The sequence below is a fragment of the Trichoplax adhaerens genome, genomic scaffold, assembly GCF_000150275.1.
Source record: "Trichoplax adhaerens TRIADscaffold_32 genomic scaffold, whole genome shotgun sequence".
Classification (NCBI taxonomy): Eukaryota; Metazoa; Placozoa; class Uniplacotomia; order Trichoplacea; family Trichoplacidae; genus Trichoplax; species Trichoplax adhaerens.
Window position 1 is genome coordinate 122,134 of NW_002060972.1, and position 16,761 is coordinate 138,894.

Here is a 16,761-nt window from a genome sequence, read left to right on the forward strand (position 1 = left end):
TGAGCTAATAGGCGATTGTATTAGGGCGAAAAGAAATGGCAATTCTGTACTTATCTTTGAACCTGAATTTAAAAATTTACTCGCAAGTCAATAATCGAGCCTTGATAAGGTCTAGAACAAGGGGAGATAGTAGCTAGGGTATACAGTAGGATGAAATTATCTTGGTATTTTCTGCTAATATTGGTATACATCAGTCTGAACGTACATACGAAGCAGAAACAAAAGTGATCTAGAATTCTTATCCAATACAGGATGCTTTTTGAGGTCTTATTATAATAGTGATTTCTCAGAGATGAATCTCCTATGCTATTCTAAAATTAATATTAAAGCAAGTAGCTGCTACTGAATAAAAACCGGTAATTTCGTACGCCTATAATACAAACAATAAGTGAAGGCCTATTTGTTTAACATCGCAAACGGCGTTTGGCTTCTTTAGATTAAATAGGAACTCCATAAAGCGTAGAATTCCAAGTTTCTTAATATACAAATAGATAGGTAATTACGTATAAGCTATAGTTAGTTAATGTCACTCCTAATTTGTTAAGAAATGAAGTAATGTACGTTATTTGCTACGAAATATTACTACTGACCAACAAAATTCGAGGTGAAGTCCATAATTTCGATAGGATTGGTCTTCATTAATAAGTTGATCTGTGTATCTCATTTATATCACATAATTATACTACTAAGGTTTCTCGGTATTGACTAATTCAACTAGTAGCTTAAATAGCTGTATTCAGTAGAGTTCACTCTATAAAGTTGTTCAATAGATTATGGCACAGTGTGACTAAAGCAATTGTTAGCCGTTTAATTGGTGGAAACCAATGAAAGTATTGCGCTTTACATTTGCATAGTAAACTCGAGAGAAATAATCCAAGGCTGAGCTGTAAGAAAAAATTGAATAATCCAAGCATATTCCTATCAATGCTCTCGTATCATTAAAACACAGGATGCAGGAAATGATTTATTCTATTTTTTTTTGTAGCATAGTATAAACAGCGTATGAAACCAATTACTCAAAATTCGAGTACTAAATTCCATGGCTCAGTATTAAGGTAATTTAAATTTATTCAGTTTGATATTCAGCTCCTGCTTTCTACATGACGCGATGATCGACTATCGTCAACAATCAATTTACTCGCACTCATCGAATCATGATCATCTTAAAGTGCTAAATTACCGTTTGACTTTATACTTCCATGCTGGCTCTAGTGGCCTAACTGGTCTAGCAGAACCAATTCTGCACTAATATAGTTGCCATAACACCGGCATGAATTAATTCTGATTGCAGTGAAGTAATTGTCTTTCATTTTTATCCCATCGCGACGCGATAGCAATATGCCATAAGTCGACATTTAGTACCATAGCGGATTAAGGATGACCACAAGTTATGAAAACAAGACATTTTTTTGAGTTAATGTTTTAGGTCGTCGAAGCATGTTCTCAACAGATATGAATTCAGTTTAGTCTGAATCGAGAACCTCTTTTGATTCTCAACATTTAAAGGAAATTTTATCACTATTACATCATAATAAAGTTTCCAATCAAGCTCTTTTACCTTACATTTAAACCTTTGTCGTTAATAGTTGGATACTACTAGATAGAAGCGGAAAACTTCATTATAGTATTATGTGCTGGAACAAAGCCTTTGCGACAATCCAAATTTATTTCAAAAATTATTTTATTTCAAATTGACTTCAAAATCTTTTACTAAGTCTAAGTAGTCATTATATTGTAAGAAAGAAAAAATGATGCCAAACTACTAGTAATCTATTATAGACCATCAACGGATCATACAGTGCACTCGTATATATTAGCAGTAAACATGCGATAAAGCAGTTAGGGTTTGCAGATCTGTAATGTAGACTGCAAAGCGAGCCTGTATAATATTTCATGACTGTTTCTAATTAATTGAAGGCTGATACCGTATATTTCACGAATTATGTTGAATTACGTAATGTTCCAGATCAATGACTTTAGCAATTAAAAATTATACAGTATGCACCTTAATAATTGTCGGATATTTTATGAAATACCGACTTTGAGTATAATTAAAATATGTAAAGAATAAAATAGTCTGCAAGAATATGCAATACTTTCAACAAAGACCAGCGAGCAACCTCCATTCAAATAGTTGTGTTTATATGGAAACTTTACACATTTACAAATTTTAAATAATTAATTTGGAGACATATTCCATTTATATCAGTAGTACCTTACTTTCGTCTAGTTGGCCAATTTCCTGCTGTAGTACAATAAAAATGTAACTTGGCTTGATAGCTATACAAAAATGCCAGTTTTACTAATAGATATTGGGAATAAATATAGAATACGAGTATTCGTAGAGACCGACTAAGCATTTTAAAGTAGTGTATTGCCTGAAGTATGCCTTGCAAAATAACTTTTTTGCCTCAACATTTTCCTTTCCTGGCTAACATGCGATTATAGAACACAAGTCCGTTGTCAATCTAAGCCTGTAATAAAGAATAGCTCTACAGTCGTTATTTTGACAGGAGGTCGAAATAGTTTTATTTTCGATCAATCTCTCTCTCCTAGCCATTAACTTTAGAATGATGGAACTGCATTTTTATACTTAACAAGGATATATGGGAAATAGAATAGGCTATGACACGGAGCCCGATCATAAACACGACAAATAATATCCTATACTGTACAATAACGCGAACAAAGTTATTCAAATACTGAGTCTACCGTATAGTAGTAATGAACTAAACATGTATCCAAAATGTTCAGCGACAAAGATTACCTTAAAAAGACGATTGGACATACAGTCCATAGGTTGCATTTTAAAGGCTGTTGTATGCTTCTAAAGCAATCTTATTTGAACATGTTGTAGTCTGTTCATCGCAGTATTTTTAGCTATGTAATATTGCTAATAAAAAGTGACCTTGTAATCAGTTTAGGTGTTCCACTTTTCAAAAGAATTTGTTTATGCTATCTCCATTTAGCCAAGTTCAATTCGAAATATACAGTACAATAAGCGACTAGATAGCAATAAAACTGTATATCACACCATATGTTAAGCGATGATAACAATCAACGTTATTAATGTACTTGATCGTGGTTTACAACGTGCAGAATTTAAAATCCACAGCCTTCTGGACTATAGCTGTAGTTGCAAATTCACTCAATTGGCAGTGATAAGGTTCCAGTCTCTTATTCGTTTGAGATATGTTATTATGCTAAGTCAAGCTCTAAGCAAACCGCTTTGGAAAGCGAGTTGTCCTCGTTGATGTCAGGGTGGACTTGCTTAAAATCTAATGATTTATAAAGAGATAGGGCTGCTTTCAACTCTTTCAGAGTGTCTAATCTCATCCGTGTGTAACCAATATTCCGAGCTTCTTGAATAACTGTTTCAGCTAAAGCTCTACCAAATTTTTTCCCCTGAAATTTTGGTCTGACATAGAGATGTTTCATTTCACAAATGCCAGGTTCCACTTCTCTGAGTCCCACACATCCAGCAACGTTTCCTTGGTCCAATGCCAGCAGAAGCCTTCCTTGAGGAGGTGCGTATTTCCCTGGTAGATTTCTAAGTACCTGTTGAAATCCCTTGCAGCATGTATCAACATCAACAAACTTTCGATATTCTCGGAATAAACAACGAATTTCATCTAAATCATCAGGTATAGTGGCATTGACAATTTCCATCCTTATCCAATTTCATATAGGCAATCAACATAAGAAAGCTTTCGTACTCGCAGTTGCCAACGATTTGATAAGTGTGATAGTCTGGACTACAGTGGCGGCAAATTAGCCTTTACACTACTAAATTCAGTATAGTACTATACTCTGTGTAGAGTACTTTTGGGGTCCCAGATACCGCTCTATATGCAGACAGACAGACGCCCTAGTGTGCTTTCTGCAGTGGGCAACTACCAGGGAGGTAAGGACTAACTTCTGTTTTCATAGTTTTCACGCTAAATTGAATTTTAAGTTTATGGTACTATATATTTCTGCCTAAAACAGACAGATGCCCTACTGTACACTAACTACCAGGGAGGTAAGGACTAACTTCTTTTTTCATAGTTTTCACGCTAAATCATTGAATTGTAATTTATAGTCACCTCCTCTGATTTCTTTCTTAAAATTTATTTTTACTTATGGTATACATACTGTACAGTATAACACATATAGTATATTACAGCTTATTATAATTATATAAGAATATAGTGTGCTTTCAAACAGCCAACCAATTAGATGCGAGAGATAGCCGATACACAAGTACACAAACAAATAACGGACATAATAATTTTCATATATAGTACTGTATATAGATATAGATATACAGTTGATATATATAATATATATGTAATCTCTCTCTCTATATAAATAGATAGATAATTAAAAAACGAATTTTGATGAAAAATCAGAAGAGACGGAAGGAAAGACAGGATTGCTAATTATAAAGCGTAACTAATGTTTCTATAGAGTAAGGGACTAGTTTTGGGCAGAAATATACTATGAAATTTATAGTATAGTATGAATTACAATTAAAGTATTTAGTGTGAAAACTAGGAAAAAGAAGTAAAGTAGTCTCTGTAATATTATTGCTCACTTATCTACTAATCAGTATAGCGGTACGTATATCTCTCTCTCTAGTACCTGACGGACTTAGACTAATAAAATTCTCTTCTCTGAAGCAGCTCTCTCGTCTCAGTCTATAAGTAGAAAGACATATTGCAGTCTCTGTGACTACACTGTACCCTGAGAGTATATAACAAAATATATATACTTAAGTCTTGCTGTCACACACCACTAGTGACAAAGTAGTCTACACACACCAATGATTATGAAGAGCGCCTTTTTAAGATTTAAAGAGACAAGATTAGCTATATCACCATATAACTCAATTCCAACGACTGAATACTATAGTATGATGTAGACGAGATAGTCAGAGATTTACTACTATTTATTACTGAAGAAATCTTAATAAACAAGATTATAGTCTTGGCAATTTAATAGCAATTGACAAACTAGTTGACTAACTAACCGACTAATTAACTAAAAGGTGGTCTTCAGGTACCAGTCTTTTTATAGTCTCGTCAGGATTCCTGGTGCACATAAAATAAAATTATCCTTCTGAAGTTATAAACAGTCATTTTGGACCACCGTGCACTGAAGAGGGAGACGTTTCAGTATACAGCACATTACTGCATATTAGAAGTAAATGTACACTCACTATACTGTACAGTATATGTAGATAGAACGTACACTAGATATACTGCACTATACAGTATTGCATGTAATGATGAGACTCGGCTTCTTGTTGCTGTTGGAACTCTATCGCATCACACGCCAAGTTGACAACTTGGCCAGAGACTTTTGATACTTTAATAAAAGAGAAAAGGACTTTCTTTCTTACATGCCCTAGACTTGAAGTGGTGGTAATAATCAGCATTTCAGAAAGATCAGTAAACTGATGCGATTTTGTTGAAGTGCTGCCAGTCAGTGCTCTTTAGTATGCATAGACAGCCTCATATCCATTTTTTTTAAGAATTGAATTAATAGATTGCGCTCAACTTCATTTATATCGCGGAACTGACTAATGATCATAATATCAATGTATCCATTTATTGCGATGAATAGATCATCTAATTCTACTCAGATTCGATTTAGTATAGGCAAAACTAATATTTAGAAGTGATTTAAGACTTTACTAGAATAAAAATTTCTCGTATGGTTAAGCATTGTAAAATAATACTAACGGACGTTATGTTAGAAGTCTTTTTTGCAACCTTCGATATTGTTTTCTCAGGAATAGATATATTAATTTACCTATCAAGATCGAATTGAAGCATTTCATCTAAGTTATTATTACAGTGCTTCTTCTTAAAAGCAAAGTAAGATTTCAATGAAATTTCTTATTCTTTCAATAACGATGAGCCCAGAAAGATACCATAAAGTATTTGCGTTAAAAATTATTATTTAAGCTGTGATAAGTATTGATAATATCCATCTATTAGAAAACTTTGCTATTGTAATCGAATAATAAAATTATCTCATAAATTCATTAATAAAAGCCAGTCCTATTTATTCACATAATATAATTAAAGCAAGACAATGATATTAAAAATTAGGCAAATGGTGAGGAAATAGATTAAGGCTTCTATCTTAACGATTACTATTTACAGGCTACTTCGCTAGCTCAGATCGTTTACTACTTAGAGTCTGACTAATTTTAGCATTAAATCATTTTAACTAGAGATTTCAAGACTGTCATCACATGTTCATATTGGATGATTTCAATCATAGATAATTTTTCAGATGATAACTGCTAAAGATATTTCATCTTGCCGTTAAATAATGATACTGGCTACTTGCAGCATGTGAAAAATTAAATAATGGCCAAGTTTATAGTACTTTCAAGGGAAATTTTCTCGGCTGTTTTGTCATCTGAAATTACCTTCATTATCGACCCCCAACTGATCTTATACTACGTTGAGTCGATCATAATTAATTGTAGCTCTAGCATTCACGCAGCGTTATTGCTTGACATGCTTATAGTAGCTTCCATTGATCCCTTAGTAAATTGACCTCTTCAGTTTCATTGAACTTATGATTGCTTTGTGTTATTACTGCATATAAGTGGACGTGATGTTACGAGTGCACCAACGCTAATCATATAGGAACCGAAAATTATTTTTCCTTTTTTGGGGGGATTTTTATTCCACCTATGCGAGATATTTTACAAGGTAAGTAAAGAAATTGCATTCTTTGATAGGTACACCACAAGTGTCTGATGCCAGGATCGGCCAAGTACACTGGATATATTCTTATAGCCAATCAATTAATTAGCTAGAATCCATAGGTACTAATTACGCAGAATTTTCTTAGAAACAAACCTTTTAGAGCGCTTTATTAGCCAAAACATTTGTTGTAATACTTTTAGAGTTTATATTCATACCCAACAAGATTGTGCTAGATTTTAAGATATTTCTTTCAATGATTCATCCACATTTTTAAAATGAAGTTATAGTTTCATTTGTTCCTTTGTCTATTGAGTCACGGTTATAAAAGAAGAAAATATTGAACATTTTACTGCTGCATGTAAAATTTTTGGCATTTAAAACTTGAATTTCGATTAGAAGACGAAATTTTCTTATGCACGTAGAGATTATACTGCACTCCTACAAGGCGTATTCAATGAGATATATCTTTAATGTACTAAATACGAGTACATTATATAATGGGAGTATTATGCTAAAAATTCTCATTTTAATCCTATTTACATTAACATACTATTTAGATTTAACGTAATATTATTGCTGCTCAATGATTGCATCAGCTATTTGATACTAGGTTATTCCATATTAAAATAAGTTAATTGTTACTAATTTATTTGATGATGTAGTAAAGATATAATAGAAGAAATAAGTATAATAATTGCAGGATTTTAACTGTATCTAATTACAATATCTAGACTGCGTTAAAAAGTAACTATGGCCTACTAATATCAAAAGTGAGAGATTTAAATGTTTATACTAGATTGCTTCCATCTTTATACCAAGGCTGGATACCATATTGATTTGATATTCGAAAGAAAGCAAGATCTATTTTCCAGATTAAGAGGCACTGAGTCAGAAATAGTTTTATGACTTAGTTTCTATATTTCATGTGTAATAGCTAAACTTAATCAGTAACGGCAATCAAATCCATTTATAATTACCAAGCTTATACTTGTCTGTTTCATCATTGATAGAATTACGCCTGATATAATTATTAATTTGGATGACATCTGAAATCAGATCAGTAGAAAAAGATATTTCTGTGAGTGTATTTTCCGAATTGAACAATAATAGCTAAGTCCTATTGCAATCTCCGAGTACAATAGAATAAATTCGTGCAACCTAACACCCGGCTCTTGCTTACACTTACGAATTTTATAGACTTGCTCTGAAGCAGAGCTGATGGAACTTAAGCAACTAGCTAAAGATTACACAAAGCAATATAATACTTTGGAAAATAAAATTTGTCAGCTGCAGGAAGAAAGGTATCGGGAACCGGTAATAGACATAGAAAGACCCAATCTTTATCGTTATGAATAATCAGATTTTAACAAACGTATTCTAATATTCACTTTTAGGGATTTCTTATCATCTTATTTGGAAAAAGTACTAGCCAAAGTAGATTCCCTGCAATCAGTGTCATCCTCAATTAGAAAACAGCATGCAAGCGCAGAGAAAGAAAAATCTTTGCTAGAATTAGAAATTGAAGAAATTAAATCAAAGCATATTGAAGAATTATCAATAAAAGTAACTGTAATAGAAGCGGTGGGAAATATTATGTTTGCAATGATCATTGATGGTATTGTAAGTTAAACTACTTGTAACAACAAATTTCATTATTGTACTTTGCATAGGTGGAAGAAAAGTTAAACAAGGCTCACTTGACTATCAATCAATTAAAGAACGATAAGTATGAAATGGCGTTACGAATAACACAGCTGAAAGCAGGTAAAAATACAAGCTACATGCCATATAGCAATTCCCAACTCTTGCGAATTCGAGTAATGATGTTTTATTAATACAGAGGTAAGATTCGTAGAGGATAGCGAAGAGAATGCTATTTTGTCGAAACAGATAGAAAAATTACGCGAATCACTTTCAGCAGAACAATTATTAAAAACCCAAGTGAGTCTTGGATAAATCATATTCTCCTCTGTTGTAATTTTTTCAACAACCAGTATTAAATTTTAGGCTGTTAACAAGTTAGTTGAAACATTAAATTGTAAGTTACCAAATGGATCAAAGGATAAAGAGAAGCAGCATTCTAAACAAGGAGATAAAGTACGTAGAAAACTGAAAATGAGTCAAGAAAGGGTTAAATTTTTTGTAGACTTTTGCGCTATTCTATCGCACTTAAATCGAATGAAAAGTAATGACCGCAAATATAATATATATCAGGAAATCAAAAATTATAGTAAGATGGTAGCAAAGCTTCAAGCAGAGGTATCCAAATTGAAGAAAGTAAGTCATCAATATCTAATTTAGCAAATAGTTTCTCATAATGTATCGGCAATTTCTAGGTAATAAAACTAACTTTTTTGGTCCACAGCAACTAAATAAAGAAATGGAGGAGAAAGCACAATTAAAGGTTTTACAGGCGATTAGACGTACTTACTAGTTTACGAACCAAATAAATCCAAAGCAATGTTAGTTTTTGCGATACTGTTAATAGATGGATGTCAGCATTAAAGGCGGTGAAATTGAAAGATTGCAAGCTCAGTTAAAATCGCTTTCAGAAGTTTATACAGATAGATCTGCGGGTAATTTGACTTTTCCGTCGCAAGATAAGAATTTGCTTGAATCTTTGAAATTATCATCGATAAAGATGTATATAAATTTCTTCTGTTCAGTGGAAAGAGTTGAAGATTGGCTGTCAGTATCCAATGAAAAGGATACTAAGAAATATGACTGGAAAAAGCAGGTTAATTACTTACGTTTCCAGGTTCTTAATTAATTTTGTTCATCCTGCAAGTAGAAATTGTTCTAAATCGTGCTTCTCATCTTCGTGAGTAGTAAGTTGCAATTAGTAGTGAGCAAATCTTCTTTTACGCTAGCTTCATGCCAACGATAATTTTTGGTATTAAGGAAATGCCTTTAAATTGAATAGTTTCTTTACTCACTATAGGAGTTGAATGAAATAAAATTAATTTTAGATATGAATTTTCAGTAAACTTTTACAAGTTCGACCTGTAAGCCTAAGCGATATTAGTAATAAGGACAGCGTAGGCAAATCTTGTATTTTTTAAATATTATATATTGGCAAAAGGCGATCACTATAGAGCTGATGCAGTAAATAATTCACCCACGGTTAATGTAAGATCTGATTCCTTATAAGATGCTACTGAGCCTATTTTCTACAACGGTAGCATTGGAATGACGAAGTAAAATTATTTTAATATTTTCAATTATCAGCCAAAAATTTATTTCCTTCGCTCGATTAGCATAGCAGATTTTGCACTTTCCTAATCTATTGTACCGTACAGTATAAAAATAAACTAAGGCTATGTGACATTAGCCTGCGTGAGATGCATGATTAAGATTATTTAGCGTTTTCGATAAAGTCTTGCAATGAAATTTAATATCAACAATTACTTAATCGTTAGATTTGATCAAAGTGTAATACTCTGTGGAATACTGTATGACAGCCCATTAATTTTGAAGTGATAGTTTGTCTTCTAATATGTAGACGTTATTGATTAATATGTTTGAAAGTTGGAGCTTACCATACTGCTTTCAAAAACAGAATGCCATGCTAAAAGACATAAGAAACACGTAGATAAGCAAAAGCAAGTTATAGAAATGTGTCGTGGTGAGTTGAAAGAGTTGATCAAATTTTCTTCTTGAATATGTTAGGAATTTATGATCTAATTATTTTGAATAGTAACAAATGATACAGAGGTTGTAAGAAAACTATTAATTTTGGCTGAGTCTGCAGAAGAACAAAACAACAGGTTTTTCTCTATTTCTAAAAGAATGATTCAATGGCTCAGAAGCCTCTTTGATTGAAAATTCTTGCATACTTAATATTTTCTTGCACAGCCTCAGATTAAAGCTAATAAAAGCGTCCAGTATATATAATATGGCTCGTAATGTAGCCGATCATGATTACTTTTAATGAATACTTTACATGTACGCAAGATATTCTGGTTTAATATTCCTAACTGCCTGGAAGAGAATATCTTATATTATAATTTATCATAGATTAAGCATCAAATGACAAGTTTATTGAAGCAAATGAAATTGCTAAATACATATTTTAAAAAGCCTTTCTTACTTTTATTATTGCCAGGCCTTTAAATATTCTAGTAAAAAATCGATATACACTACTAAGGAAATCTTTAAAATGTGTATTTCGATGTCTCTAATAGTTCAGTTATAAATCACGATATCCTAAAGTAAGCAGAATTATTAATGCTACAACCATTGTAACTAACGAGGCATGAGATAGAAAAATCTGTCTTACTTCTAACTTTAAAGATCGAACACACAAGAATTTACTTAGTATTTATAGGTGACTTAGAATGCCAATACTTACGGTAAGAATTAGCTAGAAAAATAAATTCAATGTCTATTCTCAATATGCTAAAATTTGGGTTATAAAGCTTTCGTTGTTTTACAGCTTATACGCGCATCTAGCCTACTGATGTTATAGTTTCCTGATTATAGTTTGTTAACGTTGACATAGCTCAAAATTTTAAAGGATTCAAGTGAGTAACGTCTTAAAGTATATGGCACATCACACTTCGAAAACGGCATAAATAAATAAAGAATCCTCATAACTTTTAGTTCTATTTCGGTACGGAAGTATCCTAGAGGAAGTATGTTACATGTGATCATAATAACTAATGTAGTCTTCAACAGCACTGTTAATACGAGAATCTAAAATCGATATCATGCAAAACTCAAACAACGAAATGGACAAGATGTAGCTCAAGTTCTTCCAATATTAATTAGTAAAATACATTAAATGCTTATACGCCTAGCGTAACAAGTATAACCAGCTTCCGTAATCATTGGTCGCAGTATATACTCTTGCTTTTCTCATGCTAACCAGTAATGTATATTAAACATTCGTGTACCTACTGTACGAAGCTTGACCAGCTTCCGTTATCACTGCTGACGGTAGATACTGTATAGTTTACAGCTTGCATGATAGCAGCTTCAACTACTTTCCGTCCGTCTCCTTTTGATGAAAGAATATGCAGTATTTGGAGTTTTCAGAAGCGAATAAAGTTTGTTTCATCGATACTGGTTATATTTGTGCTTGAACATTACCTGCATCCATTAGCATGCCTTATCAAGAACATTATTACAACATTATACTGTTATGTCTGCAATGGTATTGTTGTAAATCATATATTATAGCTTCTATATTCGGATAGTGTTTCAATTTGGTTAAAAAAATGAAGATAAGAAGATCGAAGAAAACAATATAGCATGGATTTTGATTTCTGTTAAACCCCTACTTAATAGCATAAATAACTCATTTACTAAAATTACTAGGTGCTATCTAGTTATCTTCAGTCTAGTAAACTGTCTTGCATAATTATTATTACAATAGCACCTGTTGTACTATTGCTTTTTGGATAAGTAAATTTATATTATAATTAATTATTGGTGTGGCAGACTACTTCCTAACAATTTTGTAGATCAATTTGAAGCATCTATAATTTTATTGCCTTCACAGATTATTAACAAATCAGCTCTAAGATCTAGATAGAATATTAACTATCATAGCTAAATTCCTTAAGAACTACCCTTCTAAAAGGTACACAGTTAGTTATTGTACGGTAGTGAAACCTCGTTTGCTACTGCACCTTAAAACTGACCATAAACGAAGAATTTACACTATTAATATTTGCTCCGTAATACTAAATTATCATGATTGATCTCGTACACTAAATTATGATACTGTAAATTTTACAAGTAGTCATTTTGTAATAAAATAGTGCTCTATTTCGCTATTTGTAAAATAAAGATTTTAAAATTGTAAGTTATTACACTCATATAAACTAGTCAGGTAAGAATTGGAGGTGCTAATAATAGTGCAAATATCATGCTTATACCTACAATGTCGAAGTAGAATTATTAACATTGGTATTATTAGTACATCATTACTAGGCTTTGATTAAACATTCACCATTTCAAAAGTACATAAGCCAGTAAATTAAAATGCGGGAAGAGAATGATGCCAATACAGCTATCGATGTCAATGCAAGTGGCGATAACATTTGTTGCTCGACATCTATAAAATAAAACTACGGCTTTAGTGGTAAGGAGGATGATTATCATAATGATTGACAATGTTAAGAGCTCCATTTTCGCCATTAATTTTTTCCGTATTGAATTAAATTTACTTTAGAAAATGCTAGACAGATGGCATAAAGCGATATTCCTACTCTAAATATATCATTTGGCTACAAATAATGATAAATTAACATAAACATCTTTAATAGGACTAATCGTACCTATTTCTGATTCATTCTTATAAATTGAAGAACAACTGTTATGTATTTAAATTGTTACTATTCCATTGTAAGCTTAACTATTAATAAATCGTAACTGTAAAAGTGCAGTAATTACATTGCTTCGATCTAAAGTTTAGTAATGGCCTCGACAAGAATAAACAAAACCGTATTGCTTAATCTCAAGCAAAAAAAGTTTTAGTACTACATTTGCTGGCTATACCATGGCTAAGCCATCACATGCTTGCTACAATGACATGATAATTAAAAAATAGTTTTAATCTTTTGATACTATCTACATCATCCCCTCCCAAGCTTGAATATCAAAGATTATAAGGTATCCAGTCAAAAATCGAAATTAATAACTCTGAGAGGGAAGACTGAAAGTATAAAATACAACGGAAATCTCTCGCAATCATTTATAAAACGATTTCCTAATATCTCCAGTGCCGTATTGTAATCACGGTTTTCTTTTCCAATTAGAAAAAACATAAATACAGAGTTTCTTTTAGGATAAGCTACGATTTATCACGTTGAAAAAAATGATAAACCTTGCGACTCTCTTTCTAAGTAGTCTCTAATTTTCCTTATTCAATAACATACTTGCGAATTGTTGCCATAAAATAAAAAGAACGTGACCCGCTGCTAATCCTATATTAATAACAAATGAATGTTCGCTTAAACAGCTACGTAGTAAGCATATATACTGTAATAAGAAATAATCTAGCTGTGAATTTCCTTTTAACGACTTTCTTTGAGTAGAATAAATACGTGTTTATTTGAAACGGGAACTTTACTAGTACAAAGAATGAAGGATCTGCCAGGAAACATAATAAGTACTACAAAGAAAGAGAAGTCTCTTTTACTATTAAGTTCAAGAGCCCCTAGGGAATGATCCTCAAGGGGAATGGTAAAGAAAAAGAGAGGGAACCCCTATTGTATAATGTACAATTCCTAACGCGCTGTATAAAATTAAAATGACCAGAAAAATAATTGGCCGTCATATTTTTGTAGCGGAAAAGTCGTTTCCTGTCCTTGCGGAATTGTAGCGAGTAATTTCTGACAATTACCTGACTTATTACTTCAACTGATACCATCGTACTTTATAGGTTGTCATCAGAGACGTTGGCTCAAATTTCATGAATACAGAATCGTGAAGAGCTCTAATCCTAAGAAACTGCTGGTAAACATATTCTGCGACTATGGCGTTGAAAAGAATCACTAAAGTAAGTAAATTATCGCACTATTGGGCTAATTTCATTAATAACTTACATGGTACATCGATGCCAACATTAATCTATATAATATTATATTAAGAGTTTGTGTATAGTGCTGTATAGTGGTTGCATTATACGATACCTGAGTTCCCGTATTTCTAGGCTATGGGTATGCCACTGACTTGGCTAGCCAAAATCCAAGACTAAACAGTATAACGATATTATTGTGAGTTAAAAGTTGCATTAATATAGGTTATCAGCCTTAATTAACTCCCTTTACAGAAGATAGGCTTAAAATAGGGATCATCCCAGATATTGCGATGGCCTATTGAAATATATTTTGGTTCGCGTATGTCATACTGTAATAACTCTACCCTCCTCCCTTTAATTTTAGTTTGGCCAGAATTGAACGAAAATGGGTTATAAAATATCAACTTCTAGTTCAATTGTGGGCGATAGCATTATGCTGTAATCTAAAAATTAAATAATGTAATGGTATCGCGTAAGAATAGATATAATTCTATTATTTTCCAATGATACTTTGATATTGAGAAATGCGTAAAAGAGATCAGGATGTTTTTTGGCAATTTTATGATATTATACCCGATTCACTTCCTTCAGTATACAATATTGACTAGATATTTTCTATTTGAAAATTTCTGTATATTTGTTACGAAATATAAAGTAACAGCAATCCTAATAGCATGGTTGTGATTTACTTCGCTAGGAACTGCAAGATTTGGGTCGTGAACCACCAGCTCAGTGCTCTGCCGGGCCAGTTGATACTAAAGATAGTAAGTTACTACTAGGATTCATAAAATGCAAAATTGAACTAATCATAGTATAAAGTTTATTTTAAAGGCTTTATTCAATTTTGATATAAATAGTGTTTAAGTGGCAAAGCACTATAATGGGACCTGTAAGTTAAAAAATCTGTTTTATTCTTCTTAAAATTATTTCTTAACTCAATGTATTCTAAAACTCTAAACCCCTTAGACAGACACCCCGTACCAAGGGGGCGTTTTCTTTTTAACTATCCAGTTTCCACCGGATTATCCGTTTAAGCCTCTCAAAGTATGCCTTTTATGTTGACAATGTAAATTACTCGGTTGTGAAATGCATCGTAGCTAACTGATTCCATATATACCGTAGGTTACCTTCGTCACGAGAATATATCACCCAAATATAAACAGCAATGGAAGTATATGCTTAGATATCCTTCGTTCACAGTGGAATCCAGAATTAAATGTATCTATTGGTAAGAGTACTTATATTCAAAGATCTACTCGTTGATAAGGCCCGTTTAGGACTAACCTTTATTATACGTGGTCTAGTACTTTCGAGCATCTGTTCTTTGCTTTCTACGCCAAATCCTGACGATCCGTTAGTACCAGAGATCGCTCGTATCTTCAAAACTGATCGTCCAAAGTTCAATGAGTTAGCCAAAGAATGGACTAAAAAATATGCTATGTAAGACCAATTAGGCTATACACGTAGTATGCGATAATTTAATCTACGAGACAAGTTGGATTAATGTGTTTAGATTCCTGTTGTCCGTGTTGTAATGCAGATTAATGTTAGAATTCTCCTTCAAGTTTTGCATCATAATATTGTAGCTTAAAAAGATAACTCAGTTGGTTTAATTGCAGTAAGTCTTGCCTTTACTGAAGTTATAGTTTAAATGCCATGTTAAATCAATGGATATTTTATTTAGATCTAAAAGGAAAGATATCTATTATATCAGTATAGATAAAAGCTTCTAAAAGGTATCGCATTATTCGTATGAAGGAGTATTACGGAGTAACTTTTAAGTAGCTGTCGTAGTAACATAGATTCCGTAAGATAATCATTATAGGAGTGTATTTATGTACCGCTATCCATGACGTTTTACAAATTCTTAATAGATAACTGCATAATTTTATGACATTATCTATAAACTAATAAATAACATTGATATCGATTCACTATAAATTGACTGACTTTTCAATAAAGCTTGGGTTTAGTTATGTCTAAGAGAGAGTAGCGCTGTTACTGGTCCTCCTGATGATAGGAGATCGTCAGTATTTAGAGTCGTACTGTAGGTTAATGTCAGGGAGGACAAACCTGACAGTAGACTTGCGTTGCAATTTCTATAATAGTTTTAACGTTTCCTCATGACAAATTCCGATATTCAACAAGTATGTACTAATTTTACTTGCTTAGGAAAAGAGGGTGATTGTCTAATTTCGTTCTATAACGAGCTAAAGATACTAGTACTTAAGTTAATACAGTAAAGGTTGTCTATCTTCTTGGAGTAATAATGTACGGCCGTAAAAATTTTATTAACACGATCCGTAATAAGCCCTGCTTCATTCCGAATAATTGGAAAGAAATAGTTGTAGAGAATCTAAGAAAAAAATTGATCGTACCGTCTGTCTATTAAATTAATTTAATCAATGGAGGTCATAATGGATGGGTTAATATCACTTATTTCCAATCTTGAAAGCCTTGACTTCACATCGAGTTGGAGCGGGTCGATTTAATTAATATAATGCTCGTAATTATCACTAGATT

At 32.4% G+C, this 16,761-nt stretch overlaps 3 protein-coding genes across 3 annotated transcripts; 2 read left to right on the forward strand and 1 right to left on the reverse strand.

Moving 5' to 3' along the window:
- Positions 1-3,258: 3,258 nt before the first annotated feature.
- TRIADDRAFT_7695 (uncharacterized protein) lies at positions 3,259-3,648 on the reverse strand (the record flags this gene model as incomplete). Its single annotated transcript, XM_002117903.1, has 1 exon — positions 3,259-3,648. A coding segment is annotated over one exon (390 nt), but the record flags the coding sequence as incomplete, so codon positions are not given.
- A 3,046-nt stretch (positions 3,649-6,694) lies between these two features.
- On the forward strand, positions 6,695-9,480 carry TRIADDRAFT_61946 (uncharacterized protein; the record flags this gene model as incomplete). Its single annotated transcript, XM_002117875.1, has 10 exons — positions 6,695-6,713; positions 6,743-6,777; positions 7,908-8,011; positions 8,105-8,330; positions 8,381-8,474; positions 8,551-8,651; positions 8,718-8,807; positions 8,925-8,987; positions 9,199-9,286; positions 9,377-9,480. 10 exons carry the CDS (start codon positions 6,695-6,697, stop codon positions 9,478-9,480), a joined length of 924 nt encoding a protein of 307 aa, XP_002117911.1.
- A 4,713-nt stretch (positions 9,481-14,193) lies between these two features.
- TRIADDRAFT_33233 (uncharacterized protein) lies at positions 14,194-15,682 on the forward strand (the record flags this gene model as incomplete). Its single annotated transcript, XM_002117876.1, has 6 exons — positions 14,194-14,217; positions 14,936-15,002; positions 15,096-15,127; positions 15,205-15,282; positions 15,361-15,466; positions 15,543-15,682. The coding sequence occupies 6 exons, from the start codon at positions 14,194-14,196 to the stop codon at positions 15,680-15,682; spliced, it is 447 nt and encodes a 148-aa protein (XP_002117912.1).
- Between the last annotated feature and the right edge of the window lie 1,079 nt (positions 15,683-16,761).